Below are 22179 nucleotides of genomic sequence, written 5' to 3' on the forward strand. Positions count from 1 at the left end.
TTTTGGTCAGTTTCAAATTCGAGCTGCACCGTAGCATGTCCTCCCGTACGGTTATCTGTCTGCCCAACAGTGTAGTATCAGCGATAAATATTCTCCCGTTGACGAAAATTAAAGTACTAAGGCAGCTAAGGTACTAACTGTGCTATCTTTTTTTAAATTTTCCCTTACAAGCACTCATGTGCGAAGTAATTATTATTATTATTATTATTATTATTATAATTTTAGACTAATGAAATTAATTCTTCGACTAAAAAAAAAAAGACATTGAGCACTAGCAGCACAGGCTATCGGCTCTATTATAAATAAATGTACATTAGGTAATGACCTTAGTAGTATTAATAAAGTAAAATATAGAATTGATATTCGGTTCTGAAGCTGATTTTAAATTATTAAATAAAACACAAATGAGGTATAGTATATCTATATGGTATGTTAGCATACGGTTGCTTCATATGTTCATATACTTCATATACTATCTTATCTTCTCTTATAGAAACTAAACGTATTGTTACGCAATAACTCATTTCATATGGAATGTACAGAATAATATTCCTTCCTAACCGTTACTTCCCATTTCTCCGCACGCAGTCTTACAATACAATAACAATAATTGATATGTTCTCTGTTCTTAACGCAGATTTTAAAAAAGCAATGGCTAATATGATATAAATAATATGGCGGCACACATATTTACAGTTGTAATGGCGCCCATATGAATGCAGGCACGTGTATAATAAATATATTTATTTTACAATTAAATATTAACTCCCTCACTCACTCACACATTGAATCATTTGTTTATTCATTCATTCATTCATTCATTCGCCCTTTCATTATTTTAATTTAAAAAAGAAAACCACTTGCATGCGTGTTAATGCGGTTAATGTTAGTGCTAATAATTGCTAGCAACTAGAGACAACGTCGAGATTTCCAGAGAAACTATACGAATCACAGGTGGGTCTCCTTACTAATGAAATGAAATTGTAAATAATAAAAAATCCACTTATATTTAACACCTTTAATAAATAAAACTTGAGATACACTTAACAATTTTAATACAACGTGGTATAGAGTGTACCGGCCTAGCTTGACTGTTGCGTTTTCACTTGTTTTCTTTATGTCATTTTTTGTTGTTGTTTTGAGAAGTTATGAGTTCCAAATTTGACTAGAGTTGAAAAAATCTTCTTCTTCTCCTTCAAAGATATTCATCGAGTCAACAAACGGTTGATTCGCTGTGTCACCGTAAAAGAGGCTCGGTATGAATTCGAAGTACTTTGCTTGAGCCTTAATTTAGTTCTTAACTGTAGATATACTTGGTACTTTCAGTATACACTTTCGTTGGCGAAGCACTTTTTTATTTTTTATTATTTAAATATATTGTATTTCAGGTAAATAATTTTAAGTCTTTTTTTTTGGTTTTTTTTTTTTAGTTTAGCTTTTTGATTTATTATTTATATCATTTTATTTATTTGTTGTTTTAAAGTGCGTCTTTATACCTTTACCGAGCGTGTGATCGTTAAGGATAAGCATATTACAATTGTTTACAATATATATATACAACATATTTATATATACTTACATATATAGATTTAGATAGAATTTTAGATTTAGGTAAAATTTTACCCGTACAAGATATTGCCGCATCTTCGATTAGTGAGTCCAAAAACAATTCCTTTATTTCGTCGGAATTGTCATCTAGCGAGTGCACCCAAATACAAGGACCACTTTTCATCTTGGAACGACGAATTCAAATCGAACATTGGCGAAGATAGTAGAATAAATTTTGACTTTGAATTGCAAGAACAACTTATCCCTTTAGGAACCAAAACAGTTGAGTTTGACAAATCAACCGATGCCGAAGACAAAAGCCGTAAGAAATAATTTCACACAAATTATAATTCAATTTTTAACATAAATAACCCTTTAATGCAGATGTGGTGGGTAACTGTTGTACAGAAAATGGTGAGCCATGTCCGAACCTCTGTTATTCCTTCTGTTCAAGCAAAAATAAATGTTTGTGCAAACATACTTATTATCATAAAAATGGAAAATGTTTTGCTAGCAAGTCCCAATTCCTTTTTTTTTTTTTTGGAAAATTGGAAATTACACAAGATGATATGATTTGTTTGTTTACATAGCTTTGACATTTTAACAGAGTTTTTGTTTGACTTGCCATTTAACGGACTGCGGTAACATTGCTTTGCCATTTAACAGAATTCTGTTACATTGCCTTGCCATTTAACATTTATTCTTCTCTCTAGAGTCGCAGTCACATCACCTTCAAAATGACTTGAGTAATTTGGTTGCATGGTGCCTTTTGAATCTTCTCAAACTAAATCTAAATAAATGTAAGAAGCTTTCTTTCTCAAGAAGAAAATCATTCATTACTCAGTATTTCATTGATTCGCATAGGTTGGAGGACGTCGATACGTTCACAGATTTAGGCGTTCTATTTGACCATAGATTACGTTTTAACTTGAACATTGACCTCTCGTTAAGCAAAGCTAGGTCCGTGTTTGATTTTATAAAGAGGTGGTCCAAAGAGCTTGATGATCCTTACATTACTAAAAGGCTGTACATGCGTATGCTTAGACCTACACTTGAGTATGCCTCTGTTGTGTGGTCTCCTTTATATAGGTGCTTTGTAGATTCAATTGAATCTGTTCAAAAGCAATTCTTGCTGTTTGCCCTTAGAAATTTAGGTTGGGATCCGATTGCCTCTCTTCCCCCCTATGAAAATAGGTTGCTTCTGCCGTCCTTACTGTCGCTCGAAAAACGTAGATTTTTCTTGGCGTTTCCTTCGTAATCGAAGTAATAAATGGTGCTATTGACTCGCCTGCATTACTTCACCTTGGTCAAGCTTAGTCAATGTAAATATAATTATGAGCTGTTTAACCCGCTCAGTGTTGTTTGCAAGAACCAAAATGATGTCTATCACTTATTCTCATTATCGGACTCTTTAAAGTCCATTAAAACAACATTGTTTAATGCGCGTAATTTACCTATGTCGTACTTAAACTAGCTCTTTATCTTAAAATGTCACGATGAGTCGAAAATGAATGGTTGTTAACTATTATCGGTTGCCAAGCTTATGCATGTTTGCGATGGCTTAGGGGTTCAATGCAATTTGGTCCTGTACCGGTTGTGAGGAGGAAAAATTGACGTTCATTACGATCGGAGGTGGCGTGGAAAACCAAAACCATAGTTAATTGAGCAAAGATGTGAATATATTTCTACCAATGATCCTATCAATCTTACCAATTATCACAAAAACTTGGAAAACTAAATTTTGAAAATTCATGATCACAACTTGCCACAAATCAAAGAATCTATGATTTACTTATTTCACGCAAAATCATATATAAAAGTAGAGAAATTAGTGTTTAACAAACACATTTACCGCTCACAGATTTAAAGGAACCGGTAACGAGTTGTTTATACACTTGGAGGCTGCAATTGGTAGTTCATCTAACACCAGCTAACTTTTAAATAACTCACTAACAGTTTTTCCCCCGGCCCATATAACTCTCCTAACAAAATGCCATACAACAAGTTTTAAACGATTGCGATGTTAACGTAGTTGCCTTCAGTAATGGAAGTCCCACATTGACCAAAGGAAAATGTACTTTTTTTTCTTAAATTGTAAAGATCTGCTATTGTGGATATCAAAGACTACAAAATTTTGGATTAAAGTGCAACGTGCAGTAGACAATATCGGGTCTTTGGCGTAATTAGGAGAACTTTATCAAGTAATAAGCGAAACATGTGGTCCCTCATAGTCGCACTGTGGAACACTTTAAATATTCGAATGTTTAGAAGAACAGCGTACCTTATTATAGCCTCGTAGTTCAAACCATTTCTTCTCCTTTAGGTAGTTGAAAGTCTCCGGCATAGTACATCGAATATTTATCCGTGATAGACTATCAATGATCCATAAATATAGAGGAGGGCGTATTTTTTCCTTAGTATTTAAAGGATAGCGTAGTTTAGGACGTTTTCTGACTTGAACCAGAAAAAAAGCGATTTTTTGCTCTATTGTTTTTTCCATTAATTTTTTAATTGCAAGTAACCAACAGGCTATCAACAGTTGACGGTACGATATAATTTTGGGGAAAATATTTGCATGGAATTAAACTATAGAAATAAAGTGATATGTGAAATTAATTTAAAGCTCAGTAAAATATTCGCTCATAGCAACATTGCACTTCATTCTCTTGCATTGTTAAATCCTTTGAAGGACTGTATTGCTGTGCACCTTTCACATTAATATGAAGAACATAATGATTTGCGTCATGGCTGTATAATATTTTTATTAAAAGTTGTTCTTCCCGTTGTGTATTCGGGCTTATAAAATTTCAACACTTCCGGCGATAAATGATCTACATATGGTATAAAGCATTGACTTGTTTTTATAAAATATTCCGGATTATCATTTTCTACGTTAATACGTTTTAATACGAATTCATTAGATTCTGGCTGAGTATTGTCAAAACCATGATATTCCGTTGAATTGCCAAAGCAATAACCTGAGAGTATTGCGCATAAGAAGCCATAGACCAACAATAATTGTCGCATCCATTTAACATTTTTGCTTAATTTTGCGTTGCAAGCGTCACTATAAAGCATTCTGCTTGTATTTGTTCGTTCCTTCTTTATTTAGTTAGAAGCAAAGGTTCGCAATTACGCACATTCACAGTTTAATGTTTTTGTCCATTTTTCTTTAAAAAATCCTTTAGTTTATAGGTCTCTTTGCGCGAATGCGGTTATTTTGTCACAATACAACCCAAGTGGAAGCTAAACATAATGAACGAACACGTGAAATTAACTGAACCATATCCCGACACTTGGGCAGATGACGCACTCTTTGCGCTCAGAGCGCTTAAAAGGTAAGCCATGGCAATTGAGCTAAGTATTAGTGTTAAAAACTCTTAAAATGACTCTCTCAAGCTTCGGCTCGGAAGTAGTAAAGAATTAAAGAATGCTTTTGCAGTTCGTCCTTTGAGGACCCATAGTTCATATCGTTTTGAAATGTCCTGATAGCTATAGAGCAACTTGTCCTTAAATAAATATTTCTTTTTTCTTTCTGTTTATTGAGACTAAGCCAAGCTAAACTAAGCCGAATTGAATAGCATTCTTGTCATATTTTTCCTGACAGCTCACTTTTTATAACTGGGGGATTTCTATAACAGTTTTTCGAAAAGTAGATAAAATAGTTAAAAAAGGCTAGCGAGCGAAATACCCTTTCTTACTGGCGGTACATTACGAAAAAATTTCCTGCGTGAAAGGCATTCGCATCACCGCCAAATAAAAAGTCTCAAAAAGACAACTGGCAACAGTATATTAGTTAATGCGTGATATAGATATGCTATTGTAATCCATAAATCCATTTATTAGCTAAAAATGTGAAACTAACCTAAAATAGCAAAGAATTGTAAATTAATCCGCACTAACTTATGATTCACACACAGCGCGTAAAGATCTAGCTTCTTTTCTCTTATTTTAACATATGCTTAGCCCGGCCAAAAAAGTCTGGCATAACTTATTTTCCAAATGCATAGGACAATCCATTAAATATAATAATTACCTTTAGAGCATTTGCGGCATGATAATGATAGTTACGTATAGTGAAGTTGTCTTGAACAAGTATTATCATTAATTTAATTTAAGAAAACAAAAAATGTAACGAGCGCGCGATTTTAATTCAATAAAAAGTATTTCTTATAAACCAAATAAAATCAGAGAAAAAAAATTACGTATGTGTCATGCATAGGAAAAATAAATTTGACTGGAATAAAATTCGAGGCCTACTCATTGTCTTCTTTTTAGATGAAGAGTCAACTGCGCTCGGTTAAATTGTTTTTGATTGTCGTAAGATTACGACCTCATTACCTTGTGTAAAAATCAAGTTGTACTTTTTATACCCACCACTGTAAAATTGGGGTGTATTTTTCCATAATATATCGAATACACAAAATGAAGCTTCAGAGAGAGAGAGAGAGAGAGTATATATATTCTTGAACAGCGTGAAATTCTGAGTTGAGTTAACAATGTCTGTCCGTCTGTGTATCTTCATGGTTTGCTTATTTATCATAAGGCAAACAACACAGAATGTTTCAAACTATTTTGTACAGTCCTTAAATGAAGATATATTATCTGCCTAAAAATGGGTTCATTTTAGAATGAATATGGTAGACAATGCGATTACTTTTTTCTAAATAATACTATCGAGATGGGTATCAAATAAAAGAACTTCAAGAGTAGAAGGCGAAAAACGTAGCGGTGGGTATGCGAGATTCGGCCGCCGAATATAACTTTCTTACTTCTTTGTCCTCAATAGATTAGGTTTAAGTGGTCCCCTTACGCTTAGCAAAAATTCCTTACATCCATAATTCTCCTTTTATACGAATCGGCTTGTTTTAACGCGACTTTCAATATTCTATGAACTTTCTAAATGAATTTTTCTGATGAATGTTTTTTTTATGTTTCTACAAATTTTTTCATTCTCATTCCTCGCAAATATATTTTCACAATTCCACAAAATTATGTCGAATATATGCGTAGGGATTCCTCGAATTATGCGTAGAGTGAAGACGTAAAATATCTTTTACGAAATTTGGTTTGACTTTTCAAAATGTAATTTATTTTTAATAATCTATTTAATGAATGAAGTGTGCAAGCACGAAATAATTAAGTGATCTCCCACAAGGGTTTTTTAATATCCTTTATTGTGCTATTTAGTTGCCTTTTTAGGTCTGGAACCAATCTACTATTTTTCCATTTGGCCAATACCTTTTTTACACGAATTTTTCAGGAACGTATCTATCGTGCAAAAAGGAAGTTAGGTGAAAGCTCTCTCTTGGCTCAAAGACGAACGCTATTGAAAATGGTTAGGATCAGTCCACTTTCCCGACCACTCACTATGTACGCCCTATTTTGAAAAGTCGTTATGTGGAAAAATTTTGCAATTTCCAAAACGTCTCTACAAAAGTCGCTGAATAAGACAATTGCGACATTTTAAATGGGTTATAACCGTTCCAACGAACTGCATCTTTATATGGCAAGAACATCTAATTTTCAATATTTCATGGTGAAAATTAGTTCAAATTGACATAGACATCAACCTAACCGAATTTGGACCACATAGGTCCATATTTTGAATACCACGCATATAAGGATTTTTATGAAATTTAAACCCATATATGCCAAAACTCCCTAATTGTTAAGCCTTTATGATGAAAATTTGTTCATGGGAGTAATTTGACGTACAAATTATGTGATCCAAATCTGATGCACATGGATTTATTTCTTGGGATGCACTCCGTGTAAGACTTCTCATTAATTATAAGCCCTTTTGAAAAAAGTTTAATTTTCAATATTTTCTGACGACAGTAGGGAATTTGGACAATGCAGATCTGTTTTTTAAACTCTAACATATACAGCGTTTATCACGATAAGCAAGCCCTTATATGGGGAGAAAGTTTAATTTCTACTTTTTTATAACGGAAACTGAAAAATGATAAAATTTGTAAGATATAAATTAAGTTTACTAAATTTGGATCACAGCATGTGATTTGAACTTGTTAAGATGAATTTTCCACTTTCCCATATCAAATATCCCAAATTACATTGCAAATTCAGGCAGATAACGCCAAGATATGCCACTAATAACTAAAGCATCATTCGTAAGTGTGTACATCTGAAGCATCTGAAGCATATGAAGCATTTCTTTCTATATTCACCACGTTTATTTTAAAACAAAGGAAAATTATATTCGACTTTGCTAAAAAAAAAAATTATACTAGGATGCTACGGGAGGAAAGTGGCTGATGTTACCATTTTTGCGTAAGTCTCTATTCAACATGTATGTTACGGGTATATATTTGCAACATGAGAACTCTCTTCACAGTGACTCTTTCAAGAAATGTGATCTACCTATAAAATAAAAGCCGATAGCCTTAGACGCTAGTGCTTTTAAGAGTTTAGTCTTAAATTTATTTCTCTGGCGAAATTAATAATGATTGTAATAATAATAATACCTATAAAATAGATTGATTAAAAGAAAATATTGTTTTGTTTTTGTTGCGCACCATTCAATGACATTATGTTGTCATTTGAATATTCTTGTTTGTGGGATGCAACTTCTCTAGTGTTAAATGATGCCTGTTGCTCTGCTTCTTGCTTGATCTGAACTGTTTGGTTTTGGAAAAATACCAAATATTCATACGGACCCTCTTGCTGTTGTTGTTTAAGCTGACTAACGTAACGATGCAATGATTTTTCTTTCTTTTCGTTTATTTTAAATTTATTTGTAATCAATATGTGTTAAAGATGTCCAATACAAACTTTGATGCCGAGGGCAAGCAACAAAACATTTGATCTCGTCGCGGACTAACCAAAAATGGGGAGGGCTCAGGTATATGCCAATATACGACCTAATTGAAATACCATTCTCTGCTCAAATTCGTCTCAAAGATGCATCCCTCAGCCCTTCCGGCTAGGGGCTAAAACATATAACGAAGCGTTTCGCTTCCTTACTGATAACAAATTCGTCCGCAAAAATGTCAGTCTGGTTTGTCCCTTACATGTCTTTTTTCTATCGTAACATCGTCCTTCTCCCGCACAAACCGTTGACAATTCAATGTTTATAAGAAGAAAAAAAAGAAGAAAATTGTATACACCACTCATTATAGGCTAGGTGAAAATGTGCCTAACAATAAAATATATACATAAGTAGGACACATATAAACAATATACCTAAGGCTTTGTATAAGGAAACATGTTGTAATCCGCTGAGCAACATACTAATAGTTGTTTTTAATTGTCAACAAACTACCTGTGGCATTGAATTATGCACATTTTGCAAAAGCACAGCCCTAACGGTCTTGTGGTTTTCAAAATCATGCTCAACAGATTGTAAAATCATACCTAGGTCAGCAAAAATCGCGATAGGAAAAAAATAAGAGAGCTTATAAACTCATGCATGTTGATATGATGATAGGGTTTTCTTTGACTTTACGGATAGGGGATTGTCGATTTGGCTTAGCGGTCAGACAGGTGACAGAAAGACACTCTCTCTGGCGACGTGAAACAATTAGGGACGGACGAGTGGACCTATAGACTGAGGTTGGCTGCTATAACACCCGCGACGTACCCTTTTCTTTTGCAGAATCTCGCGATACGGTTAAAGCGTAAAAAAAAAAAAATTATAATAATAATTTTTCGGTACGAACTAAAGCATTGAAAGCGTTAAACAGGAGTCGGGCTACCACGTTCGTTTTTCCTCCCACTCCCCTTAAAAATCACTCATCGAATTATAATAAATTCAACTAATAAGAAAAAAACCCGGGGGGTTCAAGTTATTTTTTTTTTTATATAAATTTCGTGGAAGGAGTCCTAGGAAGCCCTGAGCTTACCCTGGTAAAGAAGAGTCGTTACAGACAACACAACCAGGCAAAGTAATAAACAAAGATCATTTGTGCTGGTAATGAAAGTAAACTTTATTAGCGATTAAAAATTATAATTAGCTTAAAGTAATTAAAAATTATTCTAAAAATATCATATAAATTATAGGAAACTGCAAAGAAAATGATTAATATGTATTTGTAGAACGTAAACAACGGAATGCAAAAAAGCGAAAGTGTTCTTTATCGCTGAAAAGGCAAGCTTTCGATATAAATACATATATACACCCTACATCTACTAGACAAACATATTCAGCTCACTCGAAAGTTTACACAAATCAATCTTGAAGAATACAAACTTTCTCTGCTGTAGGGTATACATTTATTTCGAAATCACCCAAACACCATTCGTGTCACATTCGGAGACGTTCGAGTGTTCTAAAAGTCACTATTTACCGACCTTATGCATCGAAAAGTGTGGGAAAAAGTGGCGTAGGACACACATCTGTTACCCACTACGAACCAACCATCGAATTGCTTTTTGCACATCTCCATACGAAAGAAAGCTTTCCTTAACACGTGCGTGACGATTAGAATTCCATAACATTCTTCTGCAGCTAGCTTTTTTTATAGCCAGAAAATAAATCGCACAATAAACCAAAGACACTTTAGAGATCATACCGTAGGCGATTCTTACGATATAATTTTGATAATCGTGTTAAAGCAAGGAAAGAGAAAAACACGATAAGGAATAAAAAATTGTGTTCAATTTATTTGCATCATTGTGCTTATGGTATTCTTATCGAAACTGGAAAAGAGAAATATATACGCTCGGAAAATGCACGTAAAATAAGGAACGAATATGCCATAGTGATAAACTGTACATTGCTTATAATAATCAAAGAAACATTTTCCTCCTTAAGAGGATAAAAATAATCCTTTGCCAATTATGCAAACAAAGATATAAAAATATAAACTCGAATAAACGGCTACAGAGGTTGATTGATAGTTTATGGCCAATGTGCGATTATCTTCTTAACAGATCAGCAATTTTGGGCATTAAACAATAAGAACAACACTTTAATTGCAAGAACCACAACAATTATTATTAATCGTAAATAAATGAAATGGAATACCTTCTCTTCCCTTTAAATGCAACTCTACTCAAGAAACTTAACGAAAACATATAAGAACTTATATACATATATATATATATATATCTATATACAACATAGTTTAATTTAATCATACAAATTTTTTCTTTTTGCAAATGCAATATTTCTTAGCCTCTTTGTCTTGTGTGCATTTAGCTGTATTTTCATATTTACTCCTTCGATTAACGTCTTCTTCTACTGTGAGATTTAATGCTATTTCATTGGAACTAGGGTCACATTTAACGGTAGCGGCGAAAATTGCCTCTGGTGTGGTTTTTGGATTTACTGAAAATTCAATTCTGTAAGTCGATAAAGTCAAATCTTTGTCATTGTAATGTTGTTCAGCCTTCTTTGTATTACGCAAGGTGAGCTCACTACACACACTGCTCAGATTTTTATTAATTATATAGTCATTGATTCTCTCAACTATAAGTGAATTTAGACGTTTTATCGCTTTTTCGCTGGGTGATAAGATCTTGTATGGTGTACAAGTGCACCAATTTTCCGAGATTTCCGCATCAGGGCATGTACGATTTTCTGGTACTTCTCGAAATAAACTTTGACACCGCGTACAACCAGTAGCTGCTTTTATGGTAAAATTTGGTTGATTAATTTTCAGTAAATGCTGCATAGTCATATAGACATCATAGGGTGTAGTTAAACGTTGACAATTCATTTCTAAATTTTGTATGAGTTCGGGGTAAGCGTTACGAAACCATTTTGGTATTGATATGAAGAAGGTGGGTAAACGCGGTTCTAGAAAATCTCCTGGCAAAGTTAATAGCTTACCAAACCGCATGCCATGATCACTTAAAAAGAACACTATACTATTATCAAAAATGCCAAGTGTTTCCATTTCTTTTAAATATTTCAAAATTCTTGAATCCATCGTTGCAGGCAGAGAATAGTCGTTATGACTAAACGAATTAGTCCAAAATAAACCGAAATTTGGTTCGTATTGAAAGCGTGTAACGAATTGAAGAGCCATGTCGTATACGTACTCACCATTTTGGCGATTTCCGATACAATACTTAAGTCCGGCTTTTTTATTATAGGTTAAATGCTTCTCAATAGCCAAGGACATGGGGCGAAAGTAGTAATCAGTCGGCGGCTCTTGAAATCCTTTTTTTAAATAATTAAATGTACTCATAGCAGGTGTATCCTCACCATAAGCCGTATAATAGCTTTGCTTGTGAAACTCTTTCCATATGAAATTACAATTGTCCAAACCACCCACCTGCTTTGGCTTACAAGTTTCCTCTGCAGCGCTTTGATTTTGTCCAGTTAGCAAAGCCATTAAATTTGGGAAAGTATTATCACCGATCTGTAATATAATTAATTATGTTATCAATACAATTACATATATATATATACATATATATTGTAGTGTGATTGCACATTGTTGCTACGCATCCACTTTAAAGTGTGACAGAATTATGCAAATTCAGCAGAATTCTTTTGCAAAAAGAAAACCGAGAATTATGTCACACTTCAACTGAGAATTGCATTGTCGTAATGCAATACGACACTAGGCGCCCTAATCAAACTAGACCGTAACAATTGTTATATGCTTACGCTAGCATTAAGGTACCTGTTAAATTTAGTATAAATAGCTATACCAAAACTTAATAAAGTCAATTGTCAATTGTTATAAAGCAATTCACATAGCGTTTCATGCGCTAAAACTTAATCCGCCTAAATTTTGTAGACAGGGACCGCTTCTAACCGATCTAAGTATTGGCACTAAAAGAAGCAGATTGACTTGGCGGATTGAAGTCGAGCAGCATAGGAAATTATTCGACGACAGCACTCTGTTCACATATGTAGAAAGAAATCTTTCCAACACTGAATAGTAATAAACGTTATAACATTCATTACGTAAAGTATAGGGCTACAGTCTATAGCATTCTAAATTCTTATATATATATATGCAAATATGTATATATATGCAAATAATCCTCATCTCCAGAGTTTCTCATTTGGCATATAATGACATCGCCATTATACTCCGTGTTGTAGTTATAAAGACAGTTTATTGTAAGTGTTGAATAAAATGTTTGATAGCCCAATCTTGAGAAGATTTTGGCCACGAATATATAGGTCAAGATTTGCTTTGTTACCATTCGAAAAAATGTTAAAACTTATTTTACGTATCTTGGGCATCGACAAAAGAAGACAAAGGCTTCTTACTCAGTCAACAGGCATTGTTTAAACAGGTGCAAGGGTGAATACAACCATCTGGTCAATAAAGCGGGAGTGGTAGGGTACGCTAGTGCAATGTTTTCTGAATAAATTTTCCACTATATGGTCGACGTGGTCGTGTAGAAAGATTGTCCTGTAATGTCTTCTTAGATATTGCGACCCTTGTTCCTTTGATGATCAACCGAATTGCATTAGTTGTAATCAACAATGTTCCCTAGTAATGATTTTGTTTAATTAGAACGGCCGGGAACATACAGTACGTCCAGCTTATCACCCTGAATGTAGATATCAAAAATATTGGCATGTACTGTGTAAAACTATGATTTGTACATTTTTTGCAAAAGTTTAAGCATAAGATTTGAAGAGATTAGCAAAGTTTATGTTTAACAAACAGACTTGACGCTCCCAGACTTAGAGGAACCGGTGACGTTTTGTTTATAGAGTTTATAGCTGCAACACCGTTCCTTGACTGTGGCTATTTTTAAAATAATTTACTAACAGATTTTCCCCCGCCCCCTATAACTCTCCTAACAAAATGCGATACAACAAGTTTTAAACGATTGCGATTTTTAGGTAATTGACGTCAGTAATGAATGTTCCAGTTTGGCCAAAGGAAAATGTATTTCCTTTTTCTTAAGTTGTAAAGGTCTGCTAGTGAATATCAAAGACTCCAAAATTTCGGTTTAACCTGCGACACACAGCGCACACTAGTCAATATCGGGTCTTAGACGTAGTGAAGAGAACTTTATCTGACAATATCTGACTTCTCGAAATCGCACTGTGAAACACTTTAAAGATTCGAAAGTTTATGAGAGCAGCGTACCTTATTATAGCCTCGTAGTTCAAACCATTTTCGCTGCTTTAGATAATTAAAAGTCTTAGGCATAGTACGTCGAAAATTTATCCGCGAAACGCTGTCGATGCCCCATAAAATTAAAGACGGCTTGATTTTCGCGGTCACTTTGAAATCATAGCGCGTACGATTTTTGACTTGAACTAAGAAAAAAGCATCTTTTTGCGTAATAGTTTTATTATTTAATTTTAAGTCGCAAACAACTAGCAGGCTATCAATATGGGGAGGTATCATGTGATCTTGGGGAAAATATGTGCATGCTGATAACCTGCAAAATTTCAATTATAATTAAATTAATTTGTAACGAAATTAATATTTTAACGGTTCATATTCAGTTGGCAAGAAAATTACCATCCTATGTGAAAACAAGAATTTCTCGATTAAGCCTATTATTCGTTGACCCGCGAACAATGAGCTTTTTTTCTTCTTTCTGAAGGATGTATCAAACAAAATTTGCGGCTCCTAATCCATAACAGTGCACTTCAGTTACATCCGCAACAATTAATCATGTACTTCACAAATGATAGCGAAATTATCGGCGCATTTGTTTTCAGGGCCAAGCTATGAAACCAGTGAACCAGAACCGGTGTTTTTTTATAACTATCACTGAAGGATGAAGGATATACTCATTTTGTCAAAACGTTTGCAACACCTAGAAATAGTCTTCAGACACCCCACAAAGTATATCTATTCTTCATCGGCATTTTGCGATCGGAAGAATGTTTACTAGGCATCGTTACGAGCAGACGAATGCTCCGAACTCGATACTGATCAAGAATATTTATAACTTATACGATCTTTGAAAACTGCTTCGGAATGTTGCAAACGTTTTGACAAAGGAATATACTATCTATCTGCTTTGATGGCCATGAAAGCGAATCGTAGTTTACATAAGTGGGACGGAATAACTTTCTTGTCAACTTTTTATTTTCGTATACGTTACGTAATTTTAGAGTCCGAATTTGATCCTTTTCCCAAGCGTAAAATTTCCTGGTAGCAACATTGCAAAGAATCGTCTTGTATTGTCAAATTCTTATAGGGATTATATTGCTGCACAGCTTCCACATCCATGCGAAGAATATATTGTTTTGCATTATTATCAAAGACAACCTTAACTAAAGGTTTGCTCTTTGAGCAGCCTGTAGTAAAATGAGGTTTATACAACTTGCGTATCTCTGGCATTAAAGGATCTATATACGGTATAAAGCATTGACTTGTATTTAAAAAGTGTTTAAGCTCATCAGTTTCATTTGAATTAACTCGCGTTGACGGGATTCCTTTTAAGGTCAAATTTATTTGCATTTTACTGAGATTACTATGAAAACCTATTGAGTTTTTAAATGACCGATATGTGAACAATGTAAACAGGAAACTGTAAAATATTATATTTAACATCCATTGAGCGTATTTGCTAGATCTAATATTGATAACGGTATTATAACAATTTTTGCATATATTTGTTTCATTAGGATTCGGTTCACTACTATCACTAGTTGCCAGTCGTTCATATCTATATCCATGACTTTGTTCAGTACCCATTTTTTAGGATAATTCTTTTATGCTACGAAGTTTCTATATGGTTTTTGATCGATTGATTTATCGCGAAACTTAAAAAACGTTTACAAGTTATAATGGCGACCGTCAAGCATATAACAACGCAAAAATTTATTCGTTTCTCGTCTAACGATCATCGATAAAAGCGCAGGTTATACAAATAAGCAATCAATCATTATGAAGTTAGAAACACAGACGAAATTAATAAACGGTTACTATTTATTTTTTTTGAATATTGAAAACAAAGATTGCAGAGCTCAATATATACGCGAGTGCATTCGCTTCCTTTAGAATAATTTAACTAAACTACGATATTTCTCTAATTAAGTAATGAACTCTTACATGCCTTGATGCACAATCATGTACTTGTACTTTTTTCTATTTAATACCGACATAAGTCGGAATGTTACATTTGTTCTTGCCTTTGTAACGGACAAAATTAAACACACTATCAATGGTCGCGGAGTTTTCAATGCAGGCGACCATATATATACATATTCATTCACGACTGCCTTTAAGCTTATACTCCTTAATAAATAAATAAATAGTTTTTTGCTGGAAAAAGTCAGAATTGATTTGCACTTGGCCACCGTTCCCTTCATTCGCCAGAATTGAAACAAAAAGTTAAAACTTGAATTTCATTCTAAGACGATAGTCGCAGATCAAGTTTGAAAGACAATAGCTTGTTGACGTAAGATGCATCGATAACGAGGGTTAACCAAAAGCTCGAAGCAAATATTAAAACGTAAAATTTGACACAAAATTTGCCATGAAAAGCCATCAATTAGGCAAAGGGCTTTAACTTACAACCTGCAAAAGATATTACACTTGGTACAAACATGTGATTTAGTACAAAGGCTCTCTCAAAATTGGCGTAAGAAGTTATTTTGTTAGAAAACTCGAGCTTAAATTCTTTATTATTTCATGACCAGACTATCGGATAAAAGACGTCCAAGAATTTGCTGAGGCAATCATACTCTGGTGTCGATTTTTCTTTGTCCCGTAAACTATTCAGCGAACTTTCTTGATCGCTGTGCCTGGTCAGTTGGGATTAGCTCTTGTGTTAATTGAACCTATAAGCATGACTAAGCAAATCTTTCTATCTATAGCTTTTCAAGATGTACTCCTCTGCGTTGATGGCATTCTCAGCAAGAAGCTCACGAACTGCTACACCGCGCTATGATACCGTAAAAATGGAAGGCTACTGAAAAGGCCAATGTATAATAATACGTACTCCGATCCATCAATTGACGCTAACTAATGAAATATGCTTCGATATCAATAGAAGATGAGGCATACCAAAGGTTCGTTCCAATGCAAGTATAATTCTGTTCCTCATTTTCTACTAACCAGATATTATTTGTTTTAAAATATTTCATGCAGTCAATCACGTGCAGCCAACTCTTACTTAACTTATTCCTGCAATTCTTGGGAATAATTATTTAAATAATTTTAATATCTTTTGATGATGAGATTGGAATATCCTGCCTATGAAGAGAGTATCATTATCAATATTTGTAGTCTTGCGTTTCTTGGAAACATAAATGTGTTATTACTTTCTTAGCTTTTAAGTTTAAACGGTGTTTTTGTTTTCTTAAATTCTGTCATAATAGGCAAAGAATGCAATTTACAAAGCATAGCAAATATTAATCTAAGCCCTGTTGGAATTGCCGTAGTTAAAACGTTTATATATACATAGCTATTATTTAGCTGAAAGAATAGACTCAATCCAAAAAATTTCAGATCGATTAAGAGTTGTATTAAGAATCGACAAAAAATACTTTACTTGTTTGTATGTATAGGACTGTGATGGTGGGTATAAAATATTCGCCCAAAGGCAAATATAATTTTCATCGTTTTTTTTTTTTTTGTTTGCTTTGTATATTTTCTATTGCTATAAACATAAACATATGTTTGGTTTTATAGGCAGATAAAAAATAACAACAAATGGATGTATGCACCAATGTCACTTATAATGTAATAGAAATATAATTAAATTTGCTAAGTTGTTTCTTCTGTTGAACAACTCTATTTTAATGAAGAGATTAATAATAACAACACGTGTAAGAAAGTTATATTTATCTGACGTATTCACATAAACAGTTTTAAGCCAATTATGTTCGAAACTGAATAACTGCGTACAAAAGAGAAAGGGGAATACCGGAGTGCAGCTCGATCTCCCTGAGAAATAATAGTCGGTCGAACTAAAAAATCTATAAAACGAGTGAAGAAAAAAAATTACAAACGGATAAAACCGATTATAAAATATCGTAAACCAAATACATTTCTTCACCTGCTGTCGTCATAAAATACCATATATTATTACAATATAAAAACTTGCTTTCGTGAAAATTCTTATACTGGTGGCAGTCCAAAACGTGAGCCGCCGATGCCGACTGAACTTATTATTAGCTTCTTCTTGTAAATATTGGCAAATAAAGGCTTATTTCTCAGAGGAACGCCTATCTATGGAGATTTCCGAGGTAACTGGCACTGTAAATTTTGTGCATATAATCATCAGTATTCGTAAAAATCGGCCGATCGAATCAACACCCCGTAGCGCTCGTTTTGGGGTCAAGAATCATCAAGGTATGTGGAAAGTTTGCTTTTGTAGATTGAAAACAATTAACGGACAGACGAGCAGACGGCCTTGAATCAATTCAGAAAATCAATGCGGAAAAATGGTATGGAAATTTGCATTGCAACAAATTTAGTATACCCTTAACAGAGGTGATGATGGGTGCAAAAATGAATTCTATTAAAAATACTTATGAGATATAAAATATAAATGATTTTTATTAAATTGTAAATATTATCTACAAACGTTTCTTAACTATTTAAAATACCTTGCAATCATTCATAAATGATTATATGAAATGTATTAGTTTGGGGAAAAAGAAATCCATTATTTTTATATGAACTTCAGGACTTTATTTAACATGCTTCGGATTGTCCGATTTGGGTCAAATATGCACCGTTTTGTTGTATGATTTGTTGCCATTTTAAAGGTAACTTCAAAATGCCTCTCTCATAGAAGTCCTGGTCTCTATTTGCAAAAAAACTCTAGTAGTCGATTTTCACAATCCTCCCTAGATTCCAATTTTTTATCATTAAAGAAATTTTGCAATGCAAGAAAAAGATGATAATCGCTTGGTGCCAAGTCCGGACTGTATGGCGGATGCATTAAAACTTCCCAACCAAGCTCCCGAAGTTTCTGGCGAGTCACTGTAGATGTGTGTGGCCTAGCGTTGTTCTGGTGGAACACGACACCTCTCGTGTTGGCCAATTCTGGCCGTTTCTAGTCAATCGCTATCTTCAAACGGACCATTTGTTGACAGTAGAGATCAGAATTTAGCGTTTGGCCATATGGAAGCAACTCATAATAAATAATCCCCTTCCAGTCCCACCAAATGCATAGCAAAACCTTCCTGGCCGTTTGAAGTGCTTCACCGCTCTTTGACCACGATCGTTTTCGCACAGGGTTATCGTATATGATCCATTTCTCATTTCCAGTCACCATCCGTTTAAGAAATGGGTCTATCTCATTCCGTTTGGCCAAGGCTTCGCAGATGGAAATTCGATCCATCATGTTTTTTTCTGTTAATTGGTGTGGCACCCAAACATCGAGCTTCTTTTTGAATCCAGCTTTGTGTAAATGGTTTAAAATTGTTTTATGGTCGATTTTTAACTTCAACTTCGATCATTTCTCCGATTTTATCGACATTTTCGACGACCGGCCTACCTGTGCGAGGTGCATCTTTAACATAAAAAATTCCTGAACGGAATCTACGAGACCAAAATTGCACATAATTGGCTGTTACAGTATCGGAACCATAAACACCATTCACAATTTTAGCCGCCTGGCTTGATGATTTGCATTTTCGCCTTTGTCAAAGAAAAACTGTAAAATGTACCGAATTTTCTCTTTGTTCACTTCCATTTTTAACACGCTGTAACTCACAACTGAATGCACCAAACAAAAAACAGCAAAAGAATTTTTTTACTGCGAAATGTCACCTTTTCAACGAGCATAAATCTGAAATTGTTTGATTGATACTTTACGAGAAATCTATCAATGCAGCCATCTACCGAAAAAATAATGGATTTCTTTTTCCCCAAACTAATATAAATAGTCGTGGTTGCACAATTGTCTTGATGTTCGCTTAAACAATTAAGACAATAGCAATTAATGACAAATTTAGTCGCATAGGTTTTCATTGATTACCACGACAAGTTAACTAACAAATTATCTGTCGATTAAATCCGTCGCCGTAAACTATGAACAAACGATAGAAGACTAACGACTTAAGACTTGCTTTAAGGTGAATCTTAAATATCCTCTGTACTCAAAGCAAATACAAGTAAGTTAAAAGTCAGTTAGTCGCTTCAAAAATATAGTTTGTTCCTAACACCACGTATTGCGTTTGAATAAATGAATCGATTGTATTTGTCCCGATTATACGAACCCCGCATAATTTTAAAAGAACATCAAGCTTTAAATCAATACATCATAAGGTTATTTTTCCCATATTATCCCATTTATTCTCGGTGTATTTCCGCCTGGCGCCGAAAGGAAGCGAATAGCGAAGGCACTCATTCCGTAAACAAGTACCATCAGCATGTTGCAATCAGCTGCAAGCATAGTTTCATCATTTACGGCTTTCCACACCACCGTGAGGTACATTGGTAGGCGCGTTAGTTAGTTTTTGTTTTGCACTTATTAAACTAATTTCTCATAATTCTTACTTCCTGTGAATACCGATTTCCTTCCTCCTTGAACTCTATCAAAACAATTTCAGCCAAATCCTCCAGGCTTCCATGTGATGACGTCCTCCATGAATGATAGCAAGTGCCTTACAGCCAAGCATCTTTGGAGCATTGGCGCACTCTCACATATTTACGTACTATCCTTACTAAGACATCTCATATTTGTCGTTAACTTTTAGCATTTTTATTTGTATCGACCTGTATTTGGTTTTGTTTTTTATACAAAATTCCGTATGTTCTTTAGCTAGCAAATTTTATTCTCATACAGATCTTATAGCGGCAAAATTTTCATATAATTGCAATGTTTAGCTTTTTTAATATCTATTTCAACCTGTTTTAAACCATCCTCTTTTCGTTGTTTTCTCTCTGTTAGAAGCTTTATTATCACTAGATTTTCTTAGATCTTTTTTTTTCTTTTATTCATTTTGTTCCTTTGACCACAACGCACATACGTCCAACCTCTGACGATGTCTTACTTAGTTTACTTAGTTAATTTTATTTCAAAAAAACGACCCTTATGCTATACAAATGGACTTCGCACTTTGTTCTCTTAGAGATCTTAATTAACGGAATTCCGTTATTATGAATAACTCTACTCTACTTGTGAAGGGACAAAGCCGACCGACAGAAACCTCCTACACACATATACGCGGACGTTATAAACCTTTTAATAATATAAAGCAAACTAAAATTATTTATGCAAACGTTTTATTCTTCTATTACCTCTCGATTTATGTAAGATATAAAAAATTCAAACTTTTTAATTAGGCATTGAACCTTTTCACGCGTAAGCACCTCCAAGCCACTGGTTAAAGCAAATGCTTTTTGAAATTCCATATCTCGTTTTTTTGGATGTTTTAAAATTTTCTTAGTTAACGAGAATGTTGTTAGAATATCACTTACGGCAGCTAGTTTGAAACGATGAGATGCCATTATCTGTCGAGCATCTGCTTGCAATTGTTCGCGATCCCCTACAAATGGATTTTTCTCTGAACCTGTCGGCATTAATTGAATTGCACCATTTCCAGTTGTTAGTGCTTCCATTTCTACGGAAATAATGGCGTCTTCTACATCTTCAAAATTTGTACCAAATTTAAGGCAAAGACTGAGATTTACCAGATATACGCAAGCTTCATGGGGATTAATCAAATGTTCGCCTCCAAAAAAGCGAACCATACAAGTGTAAGCACTTAATATATTCCAGAGATTATAGTGTAAACAAGGAGATGGTTCCTTTTGGCAAATTGCAGAAAATTTCGGTATATTATTCATTATTGGAGGTAGGCTGGAATCGTCATCACTTTCTTTTCCTAATTCCACAATTTTGGGATTTGGCTTTCTTAACCACCACGGTACATAAGCTGGCACTAATTTCATTATATCACCAGTTTTAAGCATATTTTTAAATTCTTCACGTTCTCTTGAAGTTAAACACTCCCAAACGGTATCTGCATCATTGATGTCAACGCCTTTTAAACGTTCCGCCAAGTCGACTTCATCATCTTCGTTATCGTTTTCATCTAGCTCTCGGTCATTTAACGGCGACGATTCGTCATCATCAGAATCAATTAACTCATCATTTTCGAAATCTTGCGGTTGGAAACCAGCATCTGCTTCTTGTATCCGTCGCAATATATCGTAAATCTTGCGTATATCTTCCTTGCTCTTGTTCGCCGGAGTGGAAGTTAATTCATCTTGTATACATTGCTGAAACATTACACAAAAGGAATATGAAAACTTAAAATGCAATAAAATGCACTCCACTAAAATGATCCTTGTACGTACCTTGTAAAACTCTTCTGAACATTTCAAATGTTGTTCAGCTTTATAACAGGTTACGGAGCAATATATTATGTTACAACGTGGGCAAGTATATTTAAATTGCGCCTTGCAGCATCTATAATAATTACAGTATTAATACTAATAAAATAAAATAGAGGTATAAAATAAAATTACACTCACATTTGGCAATTTTCTGTAGACATCGTCTCTTGAAGTCCCTAAAACAAAAATCAGCTGCTGTGGTAAGAGTTATTTTTTACTAAAATTGAACATATCTGTCTTTGATTTTAATACGTAGATTACTAAATATAGGTTACATAAATGACTTATGAATTCGAAATAAATCATAATTGAAATTAAATTCTAAAATATATTAGTTTCTGTTGTAATAAAGAAACATCAAAATTCGGAGATATATTTTGTTTTTTTATGTTTGTTAGGAAAATTTAAAACACTTGACAACCCT

At 34.1% G+C, this 22179-nt stretch overlaps 1 protein-coding gene across 1 annotated transcript; it reads right to left on the minus strand.

The window, feature by feature from the left end:
- Window positions 1-4290: 4290 nt before the first annotated feature.
- On the minus strand, window positions 4291-21980 carry LOC119640728. The gene is made up of 5 exons (XM_038038936.1): window positions 21894-21980; window positions 21717-21828; window positions 20835-21638; window positions 10655-11879; window positions 4291-4526 (listed from the first exon to the last, which is right to left on the minus strand). The coding sequence occupies exons 1-5, from the start codon at window positions 21914-21916 to the stop codon at window positions 4291-4293; spliced, it is 2400 nt and encodes a 799-aa protein (XP_037894864.1). The 5' UTR covers window positions 21917-21980.
- Between the last annotated feature and the right edge of the window lie 199 nt (window positions 21981-22179).

Source organism: Glossina fuscipes, unplaced genomic scaffold, assembly GCF_014805625.2.
Source record: "Glossina fuscipes isolate IAEA_lab_2018 unplaced genomic scaffold, Yale_Gfus_2 127, whole genome shotgun sequence".
Classification (NCBI taxonomy): domain Eukaryota; kingdom Metazoa; phylum Arthropoda; class Insecta; order Diptera; family Glossinidae; genus Glossina; species Glossina fuscipes.